At 35.9% G+C, this 22615-nt stretch overlaps 1 protein-coding gene across 1 annotated transcript in view; it reads left to right on the forward strand.

Annotated features, from left to right (window-relative positions):
- CWC27 (CWC27 spliceosome associated cyclophilin) overlaps positions 1–22615 on the forward strand; it is a 241400-nt gene that overhangs the window by 120751 nt on the left and 98034 nt on the right. The window contains exon 11 of the mRNA XM_022596570.3: positions 6285–6388. Within this exon, the coding sequence (XP_022452278.2) occupies positions 6285–6388 (104 nt within the window). The remainder of the gene's footprint in view (positions 1–6284; positions 6389–22615) is intronic.

Below are 22615 nucleotides of genomic sequence, written 5' to 3' on the forward strand. Positions count from 1 at the left end.
GCCATGGCTGCAGAGCCTGCGCGTCCGGAGCCTGTGCTCCGCAACGGGAGAGGCCACAACAGTGAGAGGCCCACGTACTGCAAAAAAAAAAACAAAAACTGCCTTCTAAGCACCTAATAGTGCTCTGAACTCATTTTAATCCTTAATCATTAATTATAATAATAGGCTGAATATAGTCAGAATTTACAGATGAGAAAACTGAGGTACAGTGAGCTTGACAACTTTGCCCCAAAGCTGTGCTCTAGTGCCATTTTCTCCATGAAGCCTTGAAAAATGAGGAAGACTTTAGTTGGCAGTAATAGGGAGAAAAGACAATTTTAGGTAATGGAAATGGCATGAACAAAGGCATATATGTGCTGAAGCTCAAAGTTTGCCACGATAAGTATGACTAGTGTGTTTTGGCTGAAATTTAGAGTAACCGTAGAGGATCTGTGATAGATAGAGTTGAAAAAGCAGTTTGAAAGTAGCTCGTAAGAGGGACTTGAATGCTTGGGAAAGAAATTAGTGCACAATTCAGTAGGACTTAGGGAGTTAAAAAGATTAGGGAGTAGAATTGTAGGATTTGGCCTAAGTGTGCAAAATGAATGGAAGAAAGGTCAGACCAGAAGCACGTAGACCAAGTAGGAGACTGTGGTCATAGTGAAGTCACGAAAGCCTAAACAGCTGTCACTAACCACAGAAAGGAAGAGACTTTGTAAAGGAGGAAGAATGTGGCTACTAAACAGCTGTAGAGAGTAAGAGAGCAATACTAGAAGATGGGCCTGACAACCAGCGTTCTGGTGGCTTATCAAAGAAAGGAGAGAGAAAATGAGGTGGTGTTTTTTGAGTAGCCAAAATGATCAATCTGACTTTTAAAATGGTAAATTTGTGGATTTGTGGGATACTAATTGAAGTATCCATCTGGCAGTTGGAAATGTGAATTTAAGCTTGAAAGTGGAAATGTGTAAAGAGCATAGGCTAACGATCTTGCTTTTACACTTTGACTGCATTAAGAAAATAGAATTGAAATCCTGAACATGGATGAAATTTATAAAGAAGAGAAGAAAAAAAGAGAGGGTTGAGACTAGGCTACTAAGAAGCACCTAAATTTGAGAAGCAGGAGGTGGAAGAGTAAAAGCCAGTGGAAACAGAGAAAGAATATCCAAAAGGTAGAACGAGATCAGGCATGGCACTAGGTCTGAGGTCGCAAAAGGTTAGAGGTCAGGGGTCAACAAAGCTGGATTCTTCTGAAGGTCTAAGTTATGATCTAAAGGGAAGCCATTGAAGTTTGTGAAGAAGGTACTTCTTCTAGGACAGCAGTTTAAGGAATGTGTGGGTTACAGGTAAGGTATTAAAATAGGTGCATAGTGGATACAGTGAAGACAAGAGCCATTGAGAAATTGGTTGTAAAAAAAAAAGAAGAAATGGACGCTCAAAGACGTGGAAAAAACGGAAGGACAACATTCTCACCTGGGCTCCTCACAAATACCTAGCATTTAGACTTTACCCCAGGCTCTCTTCCTAGCTCTATCTTTTGTTTCTATTCTCCTTTAAATCATCTGTGCTATAGCATAATGTTTTAACGTGCACCCTATGTTTTACCATCTCCCGTCTTTAAGACACACTGCTTGGATGCCTTTCATTGTATCTCCTCTTGGCCAACTTCTACTCATCTTTCGGGGTCCTCTTCAAATGCCTCCTCTATGAAGCCGTCCCTTATTTAGTGTATAGTATTCTTTCCTCAGAATTTCAAAATGCTTCAGTCATTTCTTTGTCATGGCAGTTATTGCTTTCTATTATGTACTGTTGTTATTATTTATGTACATGATTTTATCTCTCTCCTTGGAATTTAGGCTCCTTGGAGACTTTCTCAAGGTTTCAGTTATACCATGATGAAAAGAGCATAGACTTAGAATTCAGACAATCTCATTTTCAGTTTCTAGCTCTTTCACTTTCTGATAGATTGTGTGACTTCAGGCTTAGTATTTAAGCTCTGTAAGCCTCAGCCTTCTTCCCTATAAAATGCCTATATCTCAGGTTATTGAGGAGATTAAGTGGTAAGGAGGTAACTGATTTAAAGAACCTAGCAAAGTTAGATTCCTTTCCCTCCTTATTCATCTTGATTTCTGTGTCATCTCTCAGAATGGTACAGTACGGATATTAGAGGCTCCAGAAACTGCTGAATGAATTAGTAATTTCTTTGCTATTACTAAGTATATAAAGGCTACTATAGTTTCTAGGCTCCTGATATTTTATTGGGATGATGTTTTCAAGGAATTTTTTTTTTCATTGGAACAGTATACTACAGATTTACCAGATTAAAAATATATACAATGCAGAATTATTTGATGGATAATGGTGATGTCATACAAACCATGTTAAAATTCAAATGAATCCAAATTAGAGACCTACCTATTAGGAAAAAATTAATTAGCTTAGAGTTAATAGTAGCCTATAGAAGCTATTTCTTTTACCATACAAGTAGAAACTAGGCTTTGAGGGAGCCAAAAAGATGCTGCCTAGACTCAAGCAAGCCCATAGTTTGTATGATTGCTTTGTAAGCAGTATAAGGTGACATATACTCCAGGCTTACAATTTTCATTCGCATTTTAACAGATTCAAATATATTCTATTACCAATGGATAAAATTATATTCCAGAGAATGTAAGATTGGGAACCCTAAAACTAGACTGTGATCTAAAGACTAGGTTAAAAACTTGCACTTCATTCTAAGAGTTATGGATTCCACAAGTACTAACAAATGGTGTTGTTTGAATAATCTGAAAGATTTTGACAATGTTGTAAATTTTTAATTACTTGAAAAATTCAGTATAATGAAAACATACTTTAATAATCTGTAAAGACCTAAACCTTCTCTGTGTCACTTTGTCTTTTTTGAGTTCTTATTCATCATTGTTCAGTTTGTATATTATTATGGCTAATTCAATAGTGTATGTAAATCTTTTACTATTTAAGGATAGATTTTTAGAAGCTGGCATTACACATTCTTTGCCCTTTTTAAAAATTACAAACAGGGTTGATCTCCATATGGAGTAGAGGTAGGATTCGTTTATAATAAATAATAAGGAAATATTCCTACTTGACAAACAGCCCTTAACTGTAGTACTGTTTCGAACATAAGATCTAAATAATAATAGCCATCATTTGTTGAACATGTATTGAATGCCCAACATTTCAGATACCTTACTCTGATTTTATAGTTGAGGAAGCTGAGTCTCAGAGAAGTTAAATAATTGTTGTTAGGTCTCCCAGACAATAAGTGATGGAGTTGGCTTTTAAGTCAGGACTTTCTGAACCCTAAGTTAATCATTTTAATGACTGTGCTCTACTGACTCTACAATAGTTATACTCTCATTGCCTCTCATTCTTTGCATACTTCAGATCTCTCTAATAACTAGTTTGTTCAGCCGTCATGTAGCATTTCTTCTTCAACTTTCAAAATAATCTTCCCCTCAAGGCCTTAGTCTTCAGAAAGTATCATCTGAGTTTCCTGAATTACTTACCAAAGTAAAAATTTTTTAAACTAGTATAATAAAAAGATAAGGGTATTTAGTGGATGGAGCAAAGATGTGGTTGCTATTCTCTGTTTTCACATAACGTCAAGAGATAGGAAGTAATTACATTTATCGGAGAAATAGATCATGAGAGCCTAAACTAGGCATTGATGATGAGGGTCAAGAGGAGCAGTTACATGTGAGAGAGATTGGAAGATGACATACCTCTACGGTAATTCAGTGAAAGGGAGGGTGAACAGTCCCAGGGGAAGTGCAGAGTTTGGTCATTAGGAGGAAAATGGTTTCACGATCAAATAGGGACTTCAGGAGAAGGGACAGATTTGGCCAGGAAGGAGATGGCTTGGAGTTTTGACATAGAGAGTTTGTAATTCTTGTGACATCTAGCCTCAAGCATCCATCTGGATCTAAGCCCCTGACATGTGGCTAGTTTGAATCGAGATGTCCTGTAAGTGTTAAATGTACACTGCATTTGGAAGAGTTAGTACAAAAAAAAGAATGTAAAATATTAATACTCTCATATTGGTTGCATGTTGAAATAATAATATCTTGGATATTTTGAGTTATTGAGTTAAATAAAATATGTTTTTAAAATTAATTTAACCCATTTCTTTTCACCATTTTTTTTAAAGTGGCTGCTAGGAAACTTAAAATTGTATATGTGTCTTACCTTATATTTCTGTTGGACAGCAGTAATGTACACAGAGATTTGTAATAGATAGTTAGAAATGTAGGGCAAAATGTCTAGATTTGGAAATAACCCATTATAAAAGTGATAGCTTATGTTGTAAGATTAGATAAAAATGCTGGCGTACAGGGTATAGAAATGAGAAAGATGCCAACAATTATAGGATGAGAAGAGAAAGAGTAATTCGGAGGAGAATTAGAGAATCAAGACTCTAAAGTGGTACATAGTCTGTTAGAATTTCAGAAAGAAGTAGTTCTTATCATTGAATGATAGAAAGGCCAAAGAGGAAGAGGAGGACTGAGAAAAGGACATTGAATTTGATTGATATAGAAGCAGTTTCAATAGAGTATAAGAAGGATAGATTGCAAGAGATTAAGAAGTTAAGAGGTTGATGAATTAGACTCTGTATATAAACTATTCTTTCAAGCTAGGAGTTCACTTGTAAAGATAGCAATCTCTTGATTGGAGCAGAGTACAGGGAAATTTGAGCATGCTGTTGGCTGAATGAAAGGATTAGTGAAGCAGGAGTGCTTGAAGTTATAAGAAAGAGAAGATAATTTCTATAGTAAGGTCCTAATGCATTGGGTCCCAAACCTGAGTTCATGTTAGAGTCACCTGGGTAACTTGTCACAGGAGCAAATTCCTAGGCAACATCTCACATCTAAAGAAATAATATTTTCTGGAGATGTGTCTCCCCAAACATGTTTTAACAAGTTCTTCTACGTGATTATGATGTATCCATCAGGCCAAACAAATCAAGAAAATTAAGGGTTCTGGTGAGGACATCAGTGAAATGACTGACCATAGCATCCAGAATGGATAGAGAGACGACTGGGTTAGAATAGACTGGTGGACTGTGAACTATGATTAAGGAGTTGGCTTTCATTATTAAAAGAGTGAGCATAAGTTTAGTAGGAATGAAAGACTGAGAAAGCTAAAAACATAGTGGATTTTGATCAGAGAGGGAAGTTTCAGAATTGAGGACTTGGAGGCCAAGCTGTGTGTGTTTGATATGGAAAAAAGATGAAAAGAACTGAGTCATGCACATTGTAAGACCTATCAGTTTGGTGACTCTAATACAGGACAGAAGTAAAAAAGTATGAGATTTGGGGTTTAGGAGGAAGCACTAAAGGCTGAATCAGTAGGGAGCTCTTTAGACTTAGGATTTTGCTAAACCTTGATTATCTTTAGAGAACATTCCAGAATGGGGTGCCTCCTTGGGCTACCGTGTTCTTAGTCTCCGTGACCCACTCTAGCTTGTGGAAAATAGAGTGGGTGCCTGACATTCACAAATATAAAATGCATAGTTTTAACTATTCACAAGTGACCCTCAGGGTTAATGACATGGGCAGTTAATAATTTTTTCCAAGGCTTGAATTTGAATCTCCTGCCCTAAAAGTGGCCTGTAGAAACCAGTCACTTAACAAGTGACTTGCAGTGAAGCCAACAACTTACATCTCCATTTGCCTTTAATATATGATTGTATTAATTATCAAAATACCTCAGCCTGATAGGTTTCACAGGAGAGGAAATTATTTGGCAAATTGTGATATCAAATGGGTTAAAAATTAATTGAGTTTAAAAAAATTAGCACTGCTCCTAGCATATAATAATTGCTTAATAAGTGGTAGTGATTGGTGCCAGTTAGGAATTCAACAAGTTTTGAAGCCAAATGTTTTTGTGTATGCCCAGGTTTAGTGAATAGTATTTATATTAAAAAGTTTGTTTTGATTTGGAATCTCCATGAATTATTAAACTGAAACTAGAATGTTAAATTTGCAAGTAAATTAGAGGGAGAACAATAGTTCATTTATCACTTACCAACTACCAACTGTTTGATATATTTGAAGGGAGCTATATTTCATAGTAACTCATATTATATTGCTATTATGAAAATCACAACTTTTAATATATCCTTTAAGTATGTTTCCATACCACACATACACAGAAACAAAATTAATTACATTATTCACTTTGTTTTTCTTAGAGATTTAGTGTACCTGACAACTAGATTTAGTTGTTTCTGCTAAACAACTTTCTCTTTCGGTCTATTATATACTTATATAATTGTTTTTGCTTTATAGCGAAGAGCTCAGAAAAGAAGCAAGACAATTAAAGCGGGAACTCTTAGCAGCAAAACAAAAGAAAATGGAAAATGCAGCAAAACAAGCAGAAAAAAGAAGTGAAGGTAAGGGCAGTTATCAAGCTTATATTTTCACTTGGTACTTATTCCCTCTCTCCTGAGTTGAGTTTTGTTGTTGTTGTTTAATGCTTTCTTTGGCCAGTTAGCCAATAAAATTAAGTTTCACTTAGGACTTTTGTCTGAGAAGGAAATTCAATCAAACATGATCGTAACTAGTGTTCCTTAATAAACAGAGTACTTCACATCAAGCAAAACTTAAATGTTGCCATAGCACTTATCTAGAAGTACACAGGATAGAATGTCCATTTTTACACTGCATACCCTTTAAAACATTTAAGAAAAGTGTTTAGGCCCTATATATGAGACTTGTATAGACATTGTTCATACGTTGGTTTGAATAGTATTAAATGCAAATTCTTATTTGTTTTTGGTTTTGCTCTTATGTTTAGGTACAGAAAATCTAAAGTATTGATAAAACTGATCAAAAGCTGATCAAAATAATATCCTGCTTTTTATACAGGTTAAATATTTCTTTATTGTACTGTGATTTTTTTAATAAAGCTCTAGAATAGCTTCAAAAAAGCTTTTTTACTGAAGATCTTTAGTTTAAAACTGTTTCAGCTATAAAACATATAATATTCAATTTCCAAAATAACAGTTGGAACTCTCAAATCTGTCTTCTTTTTACAATAATAAAATACATTGTAGATTCAGTGAACATGATCAGAAATTTGATTGTTACCTTTAATAATGTACACCAAATTTGGCTTAACAAACTTCCTTTGTGCATATATCTTGTGTAGCCTCATGCTTTTGGAAAGCATGAATATTTTTATCTACTAGGTTCTATAGCAGTCACTGGAGATATATCAAAGCATAAGATGTAATATCTATCCTTAAAGAATACGTATTCCAGTACAGAACAGTGGTACAGCATTTGGCCATAGGCATTATTATTTATTTTAAGTAGCACGAGTAATACCACATAACTATCTAAAGCTCATAGTTCTTAGATTATTTGTACCATGTCCCCAGTGACTATTATAATAAAGGCAGGTACTTGATGTAGAACTTAGAATCACCAAAATATGTTTGAGTGAAACAAATTATTAAAAAGTTAACTCACCAGAATGACACAAATTATAAACGGAATTTGAAGGAAAGGATAAACTTATATGTGACTAGATCATATGGGTAAAATGTAACCCAGATTAGAAAGAAGCTATATTGGCAATATTGAGATTTGAAAGAGTACAAGATTTCAAATATTGTATTTGAAAGAATACAGTGAGGATTATTTAATTTTAAGTTTATATATAATTTTCCCAGGGGACTGTTTCTTATAATTAAAAAGCATTTTAAATATATGAAAGTAATTCCTTTTAACTGGAAAGATGTTTTATTTTAATTTTTTATTCATTTTTGAGCTAGTAATTATTATTCTCCCACCCCATCTGAAGAGCCATGATGGACTAGGGCTATGAAGTTGGCAGTAGATGGTTATTGCCTTCGTACGTAGTTCATGATCTACTAGTAGGAGTGAGAGAATTGCAGTAGGAAATTACCGAAATAGAGTTGTATGGTTAAGGCCTGTATTAGACATAAACAGTGCTGTGTTGATTTATTTGTCTGCCTTTGAAATACTTAATACAATTAGGTAAAGAAAGACTTGAATCTTAAAAGAATGATTATTTCTTAACACACATACAAAAAGAAGATTCTTCTGGAGCTTATTTCAGTCTATTTATATGAAAGTTAGCCAGGTTAAAAATCTTTTTATTTCATAATTAGAAAGAGAATTATATGTTACTTTTATAGTAATATATATATTACTTTTCTGAATTTAATTTTTCTTATATCATCTAGAAATACCTGGATTTTCCCTAAATCTGAGAGACAGTTAAAATTAACTTCCCAAAAAAAGCAATCATTTGGTTGCTATCGTTTTTCTTCTAGTCTCAGAATGGGCCATGCTATTTGTTTTTTTATTGTTTTATTTTGAAATAATTTTAGACTTACAGAGACGTTACAAAAATTGAGAGTTTCCAGATACCTTTAATGTTAAGGTCTTGTGTAACCATAGTACAATGATCAAAACCAAGCAATTAATATTAACACAGCACTATTACTAACTGCAGACCTTATTAGAATTTCACCAGTTTTCCCACCTGCGCCCTTTGTATGTTCTGTGATTCCTTCCAGAATTCCATATTGCATTTAGTCATCATGTCTCCTTAGTCTCTTCTGATTTGTGACGGTTCCTCAATCCTTTCTTGTCTTTCATGAACTTGACACTGGTTAGATATCTTGTAGAACGTCTCAATTGAGTTTGTCTCATGTTTTCTCATGATTAGATTGAGGCTACGCATTTTTGGGAAAGATTGCCACATAAGTGGCATGTCCTTCCCAGTGCACTGTACCGGAGGTAACAAGATGTCTGTTGTCTTTTTATTGGTGATATTACCATGATCACTTGGTTAAGGTGGTTTCTGCTTAGTTGCTACACTGTTAAGTTACTCTTTTTCCCTTTGAGAATGTAAGTACTGGAGGGGAAGATACTTTGCAACTATACAAATATCCTGTTTCTTTTCAAACTTCCTCACACTAATTTTAGCATCCATTGATGGATATTGCCTATAGGCAACAGTTATTTACTGTGGTGTTCTAATGGTGACTATTTCCCTGATTAGTACTACTTTTATTACTTGGAATTCTTCACTAAGAAGAATTTACTATTTTTGATACAAATTTTGACAGTAATACTAGGTGCTCATTATATGAAACACTAATGGTTGTATGAATGCTTTGGAATATTATATTTCAAAGTAAACAGGAAAGTATTAAGACTCAATTTCAGTTACTAGCAGTGAGGTTATTTAAGCCTTAGTGACTCCATTTTCTTATAAATCCAGGGATAAAATGCCTTGTGCATCCTTCAAGTTGCTTGTAAGAAGTAAATTACGTAATGAGAAGACCTTTAATAAATTTACAGTGCTATATAAAAATAATAATTTTACATTTGTAAGAGAAAAATATAGCTATTCATGGTTTCATTTTGTTTCCTATCCAAATCTACAAATTGAAAATATGAATTTTTTAAGCCTATTTTTTAAATTAATTAATTTATTTATTTTTGGCTGCCTTGGGTCTTCGTTGCTGCACGTGGGCTTTCTCTGATTGTGGCGAGCTGGGGCTACTCTTCGTTGTGGTGCGTGGGCTTCTCATTTTGGTGGCTCCTCTTGTTGCGGAGCACGGGCTGTAGGCCCGCGGGCTTCAGTAGTTGTGGCACGTGGGCTCAGTAGTTGTGGCTCGCCGGCTCTAGAGTGCAGATTCAGTATTTGTGGCGCATGGGCTTAGTTGCTCCGCGGCATGTGGGATCTTCCCAGACCAGGGATTGAACCCGTGTCCCCTGCATTGGTAAGTGGATTCTTAACCGCTGTGCTACCAGGGAAGTCCTGAAAATATGAATTTTAATACTATGTTAGAGTTAAAGCCTATAATCAATATGGTTACATATAAATATGACATAAATTAAAATCTCAAAATAAGCTTTCCTTAACTGTGTTTTCACAGTTGCATTTTTATAATCATATTCTTTCTTAAAAGGTATGTGTTCATGCACTTATGTACATTCTTAAGTAAAGCTTCCAGTAGTATTATTTCCTGATTCTATGAATTAATCTGGCAAGTCTAACACTTGCTGACTACTGCAACTTTATTTTAGAATTTAATGTATTATTCTCACATTAAAAGCACTTGGAAAGAAACCCATAAGTACAAGAAAGCTTTGTGTTCTAATGTCCATGCATTAATTTACCTAGTTTTGTCCTTGCATGAATGGAGGTCTCCCATTTAGCCAGATGCTATAATAGATGTGATACTTTTTCAGGGCTTCTGTCATCTTAGGAAATCACCTTTGATCAGGGAGTAATATTCCTTTGGTTTTATAATCTTTATCCAGGGGCTTCCCTGGTGGCGCAGTGGTTGAGTCCGCCTGCCGATGCAGGGGACACGGGTTTGTACCCTGGTCCGGGAAGATCCCACATGCCGCGGAGCGGCTAGGCTCGTGAGCCATGGCCACTGAGCCTGTGCGTCCGGAGCCTGTGCTCCGCAACGGGAGCGGCCACAACAGTGAGAGGCCCGAGTACCGCAAAAAAAAAAAAAAAATTTTATCCAATTTCCTGGGCTAGATCCTTAGCCAGATTTGTATAGATAATTAGGAATTTATATTCTGACCATAGTTCTGCTTCTAAATCTATTCTATTACCTGAGACAACTTACTTTGAAATCAGGATCCATCTGTTTCTCCATATAGAAATTCTAAGATAAATAAGGTGTGCTATTTAAATTTTTTTAATGTTTTGCTGTATTTGCTCTTTATTAATTCCTTCAGTTCCATTATGACAGAAAATAAAATAATTAAAAGTCATTTGGAAGAAAGATTGTTACTTTTACATCAGTAAATACTTTGGGCCCCATACAATTAAACAGTCCAAAATAAATTGCCATTTGATATTACTTGATTGTAGTGATAGTGCCATGAGTATATGCACATGTCCAAACCCATCAAACTGTACACTTTCAAACATGTACAGCTCACTTGTATGCCAATGATGCCTCAACGAAGCTGCCCCCTAAGAAAGAATGTTGATCTACAACCCAGAAACCTCTTAACATCTCTGCCCTAGTATGAAAGCATATACTTATAATTGAGTCAGTGTATTAATCTTTTTAACACCGATGTAGTAAAAAGCTTCTCTATGTAGTAAAAATGTATATGGGACCATCCATTTTTCTCTTCAGTCTTCCCAGTAAAGCTCAAGATCTGCTATTTCTTATATCACAAAGATATTGTCAGATAATAAATATAATTATGCCTCTGTGTATGGAGAAAAGCACTACAAAAATATAACCTTATAATTTTTGCCGTTGCTTTGCCACCTATTTACTTTTTAAAGGCCTCAGATAATGTATAAAGAAGGCTTCAGTAAATGAGAGAAATAGAATGTGAAGGAATACAGCCATTATTATAGTCAAATAATGAGAATTTTAATAGCAGCATGAAATTTGTCTCTAAAATTCAAAAAAATTACATTTCTTAGTTGAATACAAAATCTGCAGTAGGCTCTAACATCCCAATTTAAATAAACAAGGAATGTGGTGTTTTACTTTAGATACCAGCAATGTCAAAAGAGATGTACTGCAGGACAATCCTGTTTACAGCCTGGGAGTCTCTTTATCCCACTGTAAATCATCCAGGCCTGTGCATAGGATTTTTGTAGGGGGTAATAAATTTTGAATAAGATTGATAGTTAATTGGAGATAGTTGGTTTCCTGTGTTGGCTCTGTCAAGTTCTTTAATAAACTATATAATCCTTTTTGTTAAATTATGTCTCTAAGTCCTTTCCAGATTTCTTTAAGTTTCATCATATCAAAACCAGCACCAAACTGAACACAGTCACATAGAGATACAGGTTTGGACTTATTCTCTAATCAGCTCTAGGGAGATAAGGTGTCAGATCCTCTTTTCAAAGTTTCAAGCACACAATACCTGCTCTATGACTAGCGCCAGAAGTTAGAGGAGGAAGAGCAATCTGAGATTGTAAATCAAGAAACAATTTTAAAGCCTCTTCATGAAACACATCCCTGAGGTGCTTAGTACCTCTCAAATTGCACTGTGCCATTTCAGGTCTCTTCAAACTATCTTTTTAATGCTGGATTAAGTCAGACTAGGGCCTCTCGGGCTTGATAGGTTGTTAAAGTATATAGTTTTTGACTACTTTTCATCTATCTAACATATAATGTTAAACTAGCTTAATCTTGGTTTTTATAAGAAACAGAAACCCTTCTGGAATGTTAGCTCTATGTTGTGCCTAATACCATGTAGAATTAATTCCTCTCTGAGCGAACTGGTTCTGTTTTCCAAAGCAGTTAGCTCTCTTCAGGGAGCCTTAAGTCATCATTTTTTTCCTGGAGGCTGGAAGTATCAGACCTATTTTTTCCTGTAGTCTACTCTTAATATATTGCTAACTTTTTTCTTTTTTTATTCATTTATTTTTTTTTTTTGCGGTACGCGGGCCTCTCACTGTTGTGGCCTCTCCCGTTGCGGAGCACAGGCTCCGGACGCACAGGCTCAGCAGCCATGGCTCACGGGCCCAGCCGCTCCGCGGCATGCGGGATCCTCCCGGACTGGGACACGAACCCGTGTCCCCTGCATCAGCAGGCAGACTCTCAACCACTGTGCCACCAGGGAAGCCCTATATTGCTAACTTTTAATGTTATTTACATGAAAAAGTGAAAGTATATTTGCCTTTGACTCATAGAAAGCCTCTCAGTCCAGCCATCAATAATACTCTATTTATTCTTACTTTGGGCATGGTGCTAATAAACTGATTATCTGGTTCTAAGTTAAAAACAGATTAAAGAATAATAAAAGTGTGGGACAGTACTCTTTAAAAGGGTAGACTTGATGGTATGTAAAATGTACCTCAAGGATTAGAAAATAAATAAATAAACAAGCAAAAGAAAACCCAGGGCAGGGACTGCCCTGTGGATCTTTCCAGCCTATTATTTTATAGGACTAAAAATAATATAAATTTTTTTAAAGCGAGAGAGAAAGCCATGGCTAGGGACATCCATTCAGGTAGCAGTAAGAGGTGATACATGACCACTTGACATTAGGTAAGGAAACACAAGAACATAGTAGTGGAATATTATAGATATATTTGCTGTAGATGATACTTCATTATATTCTGAAAGCAGGTCAGTATTCAAATAATTGATACTCATTATACTGATCCTGATTCATTAAGAAAAGTCTAGATGTTATTTATTACTATTTAATAAGGCAGAGAATGGGCAATCGTTCTAACCTAATTAGTAAAAAAAAAAAGTTTTTTATTATTTTAATCAGTTAAAGATAAGATTCTCTTATCTGAAATATGTAGTTGTGTGGAACACCTCATTTACTAGAAGTCCTAGGAAAATGAAGCTTCCCTTTGTAGCCAGGACAGTCTGTCAAGTGAAATTTTATTGAATGCATTTTACTACCTTTATGTGCCAGAAAGCATGCTTTATTTTTAACAGTAAGTTTTTCAAAAATATAATTTTTTAAATAATAAAGACTTTTAAAGGGGTATAGCAAGTTTAAAGATGTACATACCCTCACAATTAGACCAAGAATTTAATCTTTTGATACAGTGAGTAAGAGATGATCATCTTTAATGTGAGAGTCCATAAAGTACTTTGTTCTGTTTTGGACAGTCCATCTCAAACTTTTCCCTAGCTATTGTGAGCAAATCTTGCTGAGCTTTACTTTGATAACCATATGTTATGGGCATATTTAATTTTATTTTCTTGCATTCTGTGCCATCTTGCAGACCTCGTATTAGTTATTTAGGACTCATCTCTTGCTACTTTTAAAAACCAATGTGTTAGGGGTACCTCTTTGCTGCCCTTCAGTGTCTTAATATAATTTTTTTAATAAGCATTCTTTCTGCCTGGTGACTGATATAATTCCAATGTGCGAAATTTGACAAAAGCCTTAAGCTATATTTTTAGTAACTGCAATTTGTCTTCTTTTTATTAATATCTATGCCATTCCTAACCCATTAAAAATAGGTTTGCTAATTGATAGAGGTAGGTATTAACCTTTGGGCATAACTGTCTCTTTAAAAAAAAGAAAGCTGTATTATTTCTTCCAATTGTAAAAGTAACATATGTCCTTTGCAAAAATATCAGAAATGTAGAAAAGCATAAAGGAGAAAAAGAAAGATCACCCCATAATACTTCTTCCAAAGACAGCCATGGTTAACTCTGTGATATTTATTTTTCTGGACTTTTTAATCTTCATGCCAGAAACACACATGTGTATTATTTTCCATAATGTTATTTTATCATAAGCTTTTCATAATATGCTTTTTTTTTCAAACTTTCCAAGTGAAATTGACTGTTAACTCTTAAATGGACAAATTGCTTTTAGAGGTATTTCTTCCTCTTAACTGTCTCATATCTGACAGACTAAGATTTAGAAGATGATGGATACAAAAACTGTATAAACGTAAATGAGAGATGAAAAATTCCCACCGTTTTCAGCTCTAGGATCTAGAAGATGTGAGGGCACTGACACTCAGGGTCTCCATCTCGATCACTGATGGTAATTATTTATACCTCTCATAAATTAAAACAAAATGAGAAAATACTGACTGACATTGCCTGGTAGCCTGCCGTCTTGTCATTTCTCAAGTGGCCACTGATAAATCTGCAAGGAAACTTTGTAATCAGATTAGATATTTGGAACCTGAATTGAAATAATTGTAAATTTGTCCACTTTAGAAAATAAAAGAGGTGAGGGCTGTGTATGTGTGCGTGCACATGTTTTTTGTTTTGTTTGGGTATTTAAATTGTCTCAAGGGGGGAACTAATACCATCATTAAAAGGTTGATTATAACCAGCAATCCCATTTGGGAATGGAGTTGTTAACTATTCCAGACTGCTGTCAAGACCTTATTTTAAGTAAGATGTTTTTCTTTTATGTGACATTTTCTGAGGCTTTGCCAAAAATGACATCAAACATATAATTCATTTGAGCACTGAGTTTCTTCAACATCTTGCAGCACTTAATCAAATTTGAAAAAGATATTCTTTTCACAACTTTATAGTGTAAACCTGTGAATATGTTGCATTAAAACTTACTTTGGACAATTTAATCTGTGTGGTATTAGGTTGATTTTTTTTAAATGATTAATGCAATATGCTGACAGTTTTAAATGGTTATATTTTCAAAATTCTTCACATAAACTCCTGGCAGATAGTTCAGATGCAGCTTTTGAGTATTAGTAATTTTTCATGCAAAACCCAGATAATCCATAAGTTGTAATAGCTACATTAAAAATTTTGAAATGCCAGAAAGGACGAAGAGAATAATGAAGTTCTCAGAACTAAGAACATGGCAAAATATTAAGAATCATTAAGAATCTATTTGAAGTACAAAAGTAGTTTATACTGATTTTTTTTAATGGCCACACTAGTGTGTAAGCTTATTTAAAACATGCTGCAGTATGTTTAAAATGTGAAAATAGGCTTGCCTTAAGCAATGTCTTGAGCATCAGAAACTTCTATTTTGAGTATACTCTACATCACATAGTTCTGTGCAGTCACAGAGTTTTGGTCCTGAAAGGAGAATCCAGCCCTACCCCTCTATTATATATAGGAAACCAAAGGCCAGCCAATTAAGGGGCTTAATTGGAGCAACTGAGCCCGTGTGCCACAACTACTGAGCCCGCGAGCCACAACTACCGAAGCCCGCGCACCTAGAGCCCGTGCTCCGCAACAAGAGAAGCCACCGCAATGAGAAGCCCGTGCACCGCAGCCCCTGCTGGCCGCAACTAGAGAAAGCCCGTGTGCAGCAATGAAGACCCAACACAGCCAAAAATAAATAAATAGATAAAGTTATTTAAAGAAAAAGCAAAACATTATGTAGAATTCAGCCCAAGAGATAGGAGACCTGGAAGAAGAGAAAGAAAACCTAGTAAATGTCTAATCAAATTCTAGGAGGAGACCAAATAGAGGCAAATAGAGGCAATAGTTGAAGAGATGATAGCTGAAAATTCTCTTTAATGAAAGAGATCAATTCACAGAATAAAGAAGTTTTTTTTTTTTAATGAATAGAGGATAAAAAAAAATAAATAAATACAGATCTAGGGACTCCCCTGGTGGTCCAGTGGTTAAGAATCTGCCTTCCAATTCAGGGGACGCGGGTTCGATCCCTGGTCAGGGAACTAAGATCCCACGTGCCACGGGGCAACTAAACCTGCGCACTGCAACTGCTGAGCTCACGTGCCTTAACTAGAGAGCCTGCTTGCCGTAACTAAGACTCAACGCTGCCAAAAAATATAAATAAATAAATATTTTTTTAAAAATACAGATCTAGACACATCATGACAATATAGCATTCAGCACAGAGACCTTAAAAGCAGCAGGAAAGACATCTTTAGAAAAGCAAGAACTGATTTCTCAACAGCAGCAAGTGAGGACGTAAGACAGGATATTATCTTCAGTGTACTAAGGGAAAATATTCTTCAGAGAAACAAAAACGGAGAGACTTTGCTACCTGCATACCTTCACTAAAAGAAATTCTAGGACATACTTTAGGCAAAAGGTAGGTGAGTCCACATGGAAAATCTGTACTGCAAAGAGAAAGGAATGTGGAAAGTGGTAGGTGTATGAGGAAATCTAAATAAACGTTGAATTAATAAAATAATGTGTTAAAAATGAAGATAAAATTAAAATACATAATAACAATATAAGTTTGAGGAGCAGATAAAAGAAGTTTGGAAAAGCATTCTGTGGTCCTTGTATTGGTTCTTATTTGGGAAGAAGGTAAAGATACAAATTAACTTTAGACTTTAAAACAGTAAATATGCATGTTAGTATTTTATTTTTTTTATTTTTTTGCCGTACGCGGGCCTCTCACTGTTGTGGCCTCTCCCGTTGCGGAGCACAGGCTCCGGATGCACAGGCTCAGAGGCCATGGCTCACGGGCCTAGCCACTCCGCGGCATGTGGGATTTTCCCGGACCGAGGCACAAACCCGTGTCCCCTGCAGGCGGCAGGTGGACTCTCAACCACTGTGCCACCAGGGAAGCCCTGCATGTTAATATTTTAAAGAAAACTACTAAAAGAATTGGAAAAGGTCATAACTTCCAAACTGGTAGAGAAAAAGATGGATTAAGGAAAAATTGAACCCAAATGGAGAGAAAAAAAAAGAGAAAACAAAATGTAGTCTGGACAGGATACTAAAAATAATGGTACAAAATAAGATAGGAGAAAAAAAAATAAAGATATACTAGTAATTATATTGAAATAATGCAAAAGATCAAATACTTTAAAAGACCAAGATTTTCAAACTGGATTGAAAAAAGAAATTTAATCATGTACTACTTAGCCTGAGAAACATCTTAAATATATTGTACAATCAAATCTTTAAGGCAAAATGTATTATTAGGCATAAAGAGGGTCTCTACCTAATAACAAAAATTTCAATTTACCAGGAGGATTTAACAGTCCTAAACCTGAATGGACCCAATAACACAGACTCAAAATGTATGAAGCAAAAATTGATAGACCTATAATAAGAAGTAAATAAGTTCATCATAGTGGGAGATTTTACTACTTTTTTCTCAGTAGCTGATTTAAAAAGCATATAGAAAAATGAATGAAACTATAGATGATTTGGACTACACAGTTAACTTACTTGATATAAGGCACCTAAAGAGAATATTGCACCCAACAGCTTCAGAATGCACTCTTTTCCAGCACTCGTGAAGAAAGAAAGATTTCAGATGACTGTTTTCAAACAGACTACCTTCTCTGACAAAATGCAGTTGTTAAGAATTAGTAACGACTGATTTTAAACAGTTACTGATTTCCAAATATGTTGATGTGTCCACCACTGTACTTAGAAGGAAAATCATAGCTTCAGATACTTATATTTTAGGAAATTACTAAAAATATTTCCCATGTAAAGAAGCTTTAGAAAAGAAAAAAAACAGGCAAAATTAACCCAATGAAGTAGAAAGAAGGAAATAATAAAGAGCAGGAATCAGTAAAATAGAAAACAGTTTTTTTTTTTAAGTGTTAAACTTTTTGTGGCTTCTTTTGTTGTGGAGCACTGGCTCTAGGCACACGGGCTTCAGTCGTCCTGGCGCTTGGGCTTAGCTGCTCCGCGGTATGTGGGATCTTCACGGACCAGGGCTCGAACCCGTGTCCCCTGCATTGGCAGGCGGATTCTCAACCGCTGCACCACCAGGGAAATACCAGAAAACAGTTTTTACAAAACAGGTTTGCAATAATAAATTACTACTAGTGTAACTTCTTAGTCCCTTACACATAGTAGATAACCAGGAAATTGATTTGATTTTGTTGTATTAGACATTTGTCACTTGCTCTTTATTGGATGTCCTTCCAGTCCAGAGAAAATAAGATCTACTTACTTTGTACACGGAGTTCCATAGGGGAAGTTTCTATTAACAGTGCTGCTTTTATTAGCTACAAAAGAAGTTGCTGTTAAAAAGAGTGGGAGAGAGAAGCAGACAGACAAAAACTCTAAAATACACTGTTTAGGTAAGATTGGGGATTATTTCTCTCATGCAGACCATCCAGGAGTAAACACTTCAGGGCCAGCAGGTGATTCAAGGACCAAAGTTTCTTTCATTTTGTTTTTCTGCCATTTCCGAGGGTATTTTCATCGTCCACATTGCCCACCTTCATGTCTGTGTTCTAGCAAGTGGGAAGAGGAAAGATTAAGTACCAGACAAATGCTTCATCTTAAAGATGATCCAAAAGTTGCACATAGCACTTTCACTCATATCATATTATCCTGAAATCACATGGCCATGCCTTGCTCTACAAAAGGCTAGACTACAGTTAGGTGGCCAAATGCCTGGCTAGAATTTAGTGTCAGGAGTGGGGAGATGAGGGTTGGTTCTATCACTAAAAGGTAAAAGGAGAGAATGAATTCATGGAAAAAATTAGCAGATTCTGTTACATAATGTAAGCCAAGGCCTACGAAGAACAAAGCGGCAGGTAGTCTGTTTGATCAGGAAAGGCCTGACAGAGTATCTGAGCCAGGTTTTGAGAGATAAGTAAGATTTCACCATAAAATGAAGGGCAGTAAGTAGAGCAATAGTTGGAAGGGTTCCCTGCCAGGCAGGAGTCATAGCTGATTCATCTCTTCCCTATGCTTGATACTTGACACAGTGACTGGCAAAATAATAGGCATTCAACAAATATTTGCTGAAGGAATGAATGAAATTGACTTTTCTGTCTAAATCGATAATTATATAGTTTATAGTGTAAGGGGAAAGGAAAATAAGAATGAAAGAAACTCAAGATAATTTTTTGAGCATGAATCCATGTTAAAATGAAGAGTACAGATGAACAAATAATAAACAAATTAACTTCAGATAGTAAGGGCTAAGAAAATAATATAAAACAGGGCAATGTAATATAGTGACTGGAGGGCTACTTTAAATTGGGTGAGTATCACAAAGTACCCAGTCACAGACAGAATCCACAAACATTAATTTGAACACAGAAAAAAAATTTTTTTTTCTTTAACAGCTTTATTGAGGAATAATTTAAAGTGAACAGTTTGACATGTTTTGACATTTGTATACACCTGTTAAACCTTCACCACAATCAAGATAATGAACATATTCTTCAAGATCCAACATGTTTTCATGCCCCTTGTTAATCCCCTCACCAACCCCCAGACAACCACTTAAGTCCTTCCTATCACTGTAAAACATTTTCTATTTTCTAGAATTTTATTTAAATAGGATTATGTACTGTATGTACCCTTTTTTGGTATGGCTTCTTTCACTCAGCATAAGTATTTTGAGATTTATCTGTGTTATTGTGTATATCAGTAATTTATTCCTTTTATACTAAATAATAGCCCATGATATAGATATGCCACAAATTTTTATATAGCCATATGCTTTTATTTCTCTTGAATAAATATATTGAAGTGGAATGTCTAGATCGTGTGATAGGTGTATATTTTGTATGTTTAACTTTTTAAAGACTGCCAAACTGTTTTCCAAACTAGTTGTGCCCTTTTATATTCCTGCAAGTAGTGTGTGAGATATTTTGTTACTCCACATCCTCATTAGCAATGATATGGTCACTTTTAACTTTAGTCATTCTAATAGTTTGTAATGTTACCTTGTGGTTTAATTTGCATTCCTCTAATTAATAATGGTGTTAAACATCTTTTCATATGTTTATTTGCCATCAGTATGTATTCTTTAGTGAAAAGTCTATTTAAATGTTTTGCCCATTTTTACCGTGTTGTTTAGCTTTTACTGGATTTTGAGCTCTTTATGTACACTGGATACAAGTCCTTTATCAGATACATGATTTGAAAATATTTTCTCCTAGACAGTGACTTAATTTTTCATTCTTTTAACAATTTCTTTCAAAAACAAAACTTTTAAATTTTGATGAAGCCTAACTTATTTTTTTTCAATTTTGGATTGAGTTTTTGGTGTTAAGTATAAGAAATCTTTGCCTTAGTTTTTTATGACTGGCTTCTTTCAGTTAGCATATTTTCGAGGTATCCATGTTGTATCATGTGTCGGTACTTTATTCCTTTTTACTGACAAATAATATTACATTGACTAGATATACCACTTTTTTTTTTTTGGCTGTGTTGGGTCTTCGTTTCTGTGCGAGGGTTTTCTCTAGTTGTGGCAAGCGGGGGCCACTCTTCATCGCGGTGCACGGGCCTCTCACTGTCGCGGCCTCTCTTGCTGCGGAGCACAGGCTCCAGACGCGCAGGCTCAGTAGTTGTGGCTCACGGGCCTAGTTGCTCCGCGGCATGTGGGATCTTCCCAGACCAGGTCTCAAACCTGTGTCCCCCTGCATTGGCAGGCAGATTCTCAACCACTGCGTCACCAGGGAAGCCCTAGATATACCACATTTTGTTTATCTGCTAATCAATTGAAAGACCTTTGAGTTTTTCCCACTTCTTGGCTATTATGAATAGTGTTTCTGTGAACATTCTTGTACATTCACTTTGCTTTAAGCCTTCACCAGTGGTCTCCTCAAAGCCTGTTGTGCTTCTACAAAGTTTCTTCAGGATTTTTGAAACTTTTATTGACAAATTCCTCAAAGTCCTTCCAGCTTCTGTCCCCTATAAGGTTCTAAACCCACTCACATGAACTTAACTTTAGGATTTTGTTAGGGCAGCACCCCACTTCCAGAATCTTTTCAGTGTATGTGTTAACGATAAATACAAGATTACACACACAGACAGGCGTGCATGTGCACGCGCGGGCACACACACACACTAGCAGAATCTGAATGTTTGGGTCTTTCCATTGGATTAACCTGCAAGAGAAAGTCTGCTCTTTTCAACTCTTCACCTGCTTCTCTGGAAGGTTTTTGAAGGTTTTGCTCTCATTTCTTCTCACTGACTGAAAAAGAGCACAGTGCAAGTACCATTTTCTTATACCTTTGGCTGTCTCTTTTATATAGTATTCAAATAATGCAACTCAAATATGCCCGCTAAAAATTTTCCCTTTCAACAATGGAATTATATTTTATAGAGTAATTTTACAAGATTTTCCATGTTAGCTTAACTGTTTTCAAAAAATTTACTAAAGAAGCCAACATATATGATCAGGAAAACGCCCAACTACAGTTCAAACCACAGGATAGGATACTGAGATAGCACACAAAATAGAACAAGGCACTGAACAGCCAAACTTCAGGAAGGCCAGGAAGACCAAAGGCCTTGGGTGCAGGATGTCTTAGACTCTTACCTGGATCTATCATCAGACAACTCACCCTAGCTTCTTTCTAGCTTTCTTGAGCACCTACCTCCCAGAAGTCAGACACTGATTGATTAACCATGTGTCACTCTGTCATCAGGGGCAGGATCTGTTATCAGAGGAAGGGGTCAGAAATACACTAGGCAAACAAAAAGCATACCTACAACACTTGGCCTCTCTTAGCCTCAGTTTCCTCTTCTGTGAAATGGGTATATTTATTGTAAGGTTTCAGTATGTAAAGTATACAGTATCTTTGGTGGTAGCTCTGGTGGCAGTAGTGATAGTGGCAGGAATGGTATAGAGGATTTGCTCTGTGTTGGAAGGTGATCTTCAGGTTCAGGACCTCAAGTGGTATTTTGGGGGTGTTAATAGGGGTGTTCTCCACTTTTTACCATGATTTAGCTAAAGAGATAGTCAAAGCCCTTATAAGGCTTATGTTCTCATTCCTCCAGAAAATTGGCTCTGTTCCCTCATATATATGACTTGGCACTGGGAGATTAGTTTTGCATTGTTTTGTGATATTCACCTCTTCCCCTGAATTCCCTCTGCTTCCACACATGTGCCCAACCAAGGCATCGCCTATCTTCTGTAGTCCACTTCATGTAATTGTGACTAGAGGAGACCACACTGAGGTGCTACAACCTTTCGGCATTAGTTGGCATATTTCCTTGTTCCAAAGTGGGTATCTGGCAGTTTCTTCTTTATATGCATTATTACATTGACCTCAAGTGCTTTAGAAAACGGAATTCTGTTAGTTTTGTCATGGAAAGGACAAAGGCCCTTAATCTGATGTGATCTTTAATTTTATGTATCAACTTGATAGGGCCACAGGGTGCCCAGTATTCAGTCAAATGCTATTCTGGGTGTGTCTGTAAGGGTGTTTTTGGATGACATTAGCAGTTGAATCGATAGACAAGTAAAGCAGATTGCTCTCC

Source organism: Delphinapterus leucas, chromosome 3 (genome assembly GCF_059928025.1).
Source record: "Delphinapterus leucas isolate spDelLeu-1000000601 "Yukka" chromosome 3, BTC_Dleu_Yukka2, whole genome shotgun sequence".
NCBI lineage: Eukaryota > Metazoa > Chordata > Mammalia > Artiodactyla > Monodontidae > Delphinapterus > Delphinapterus leucas.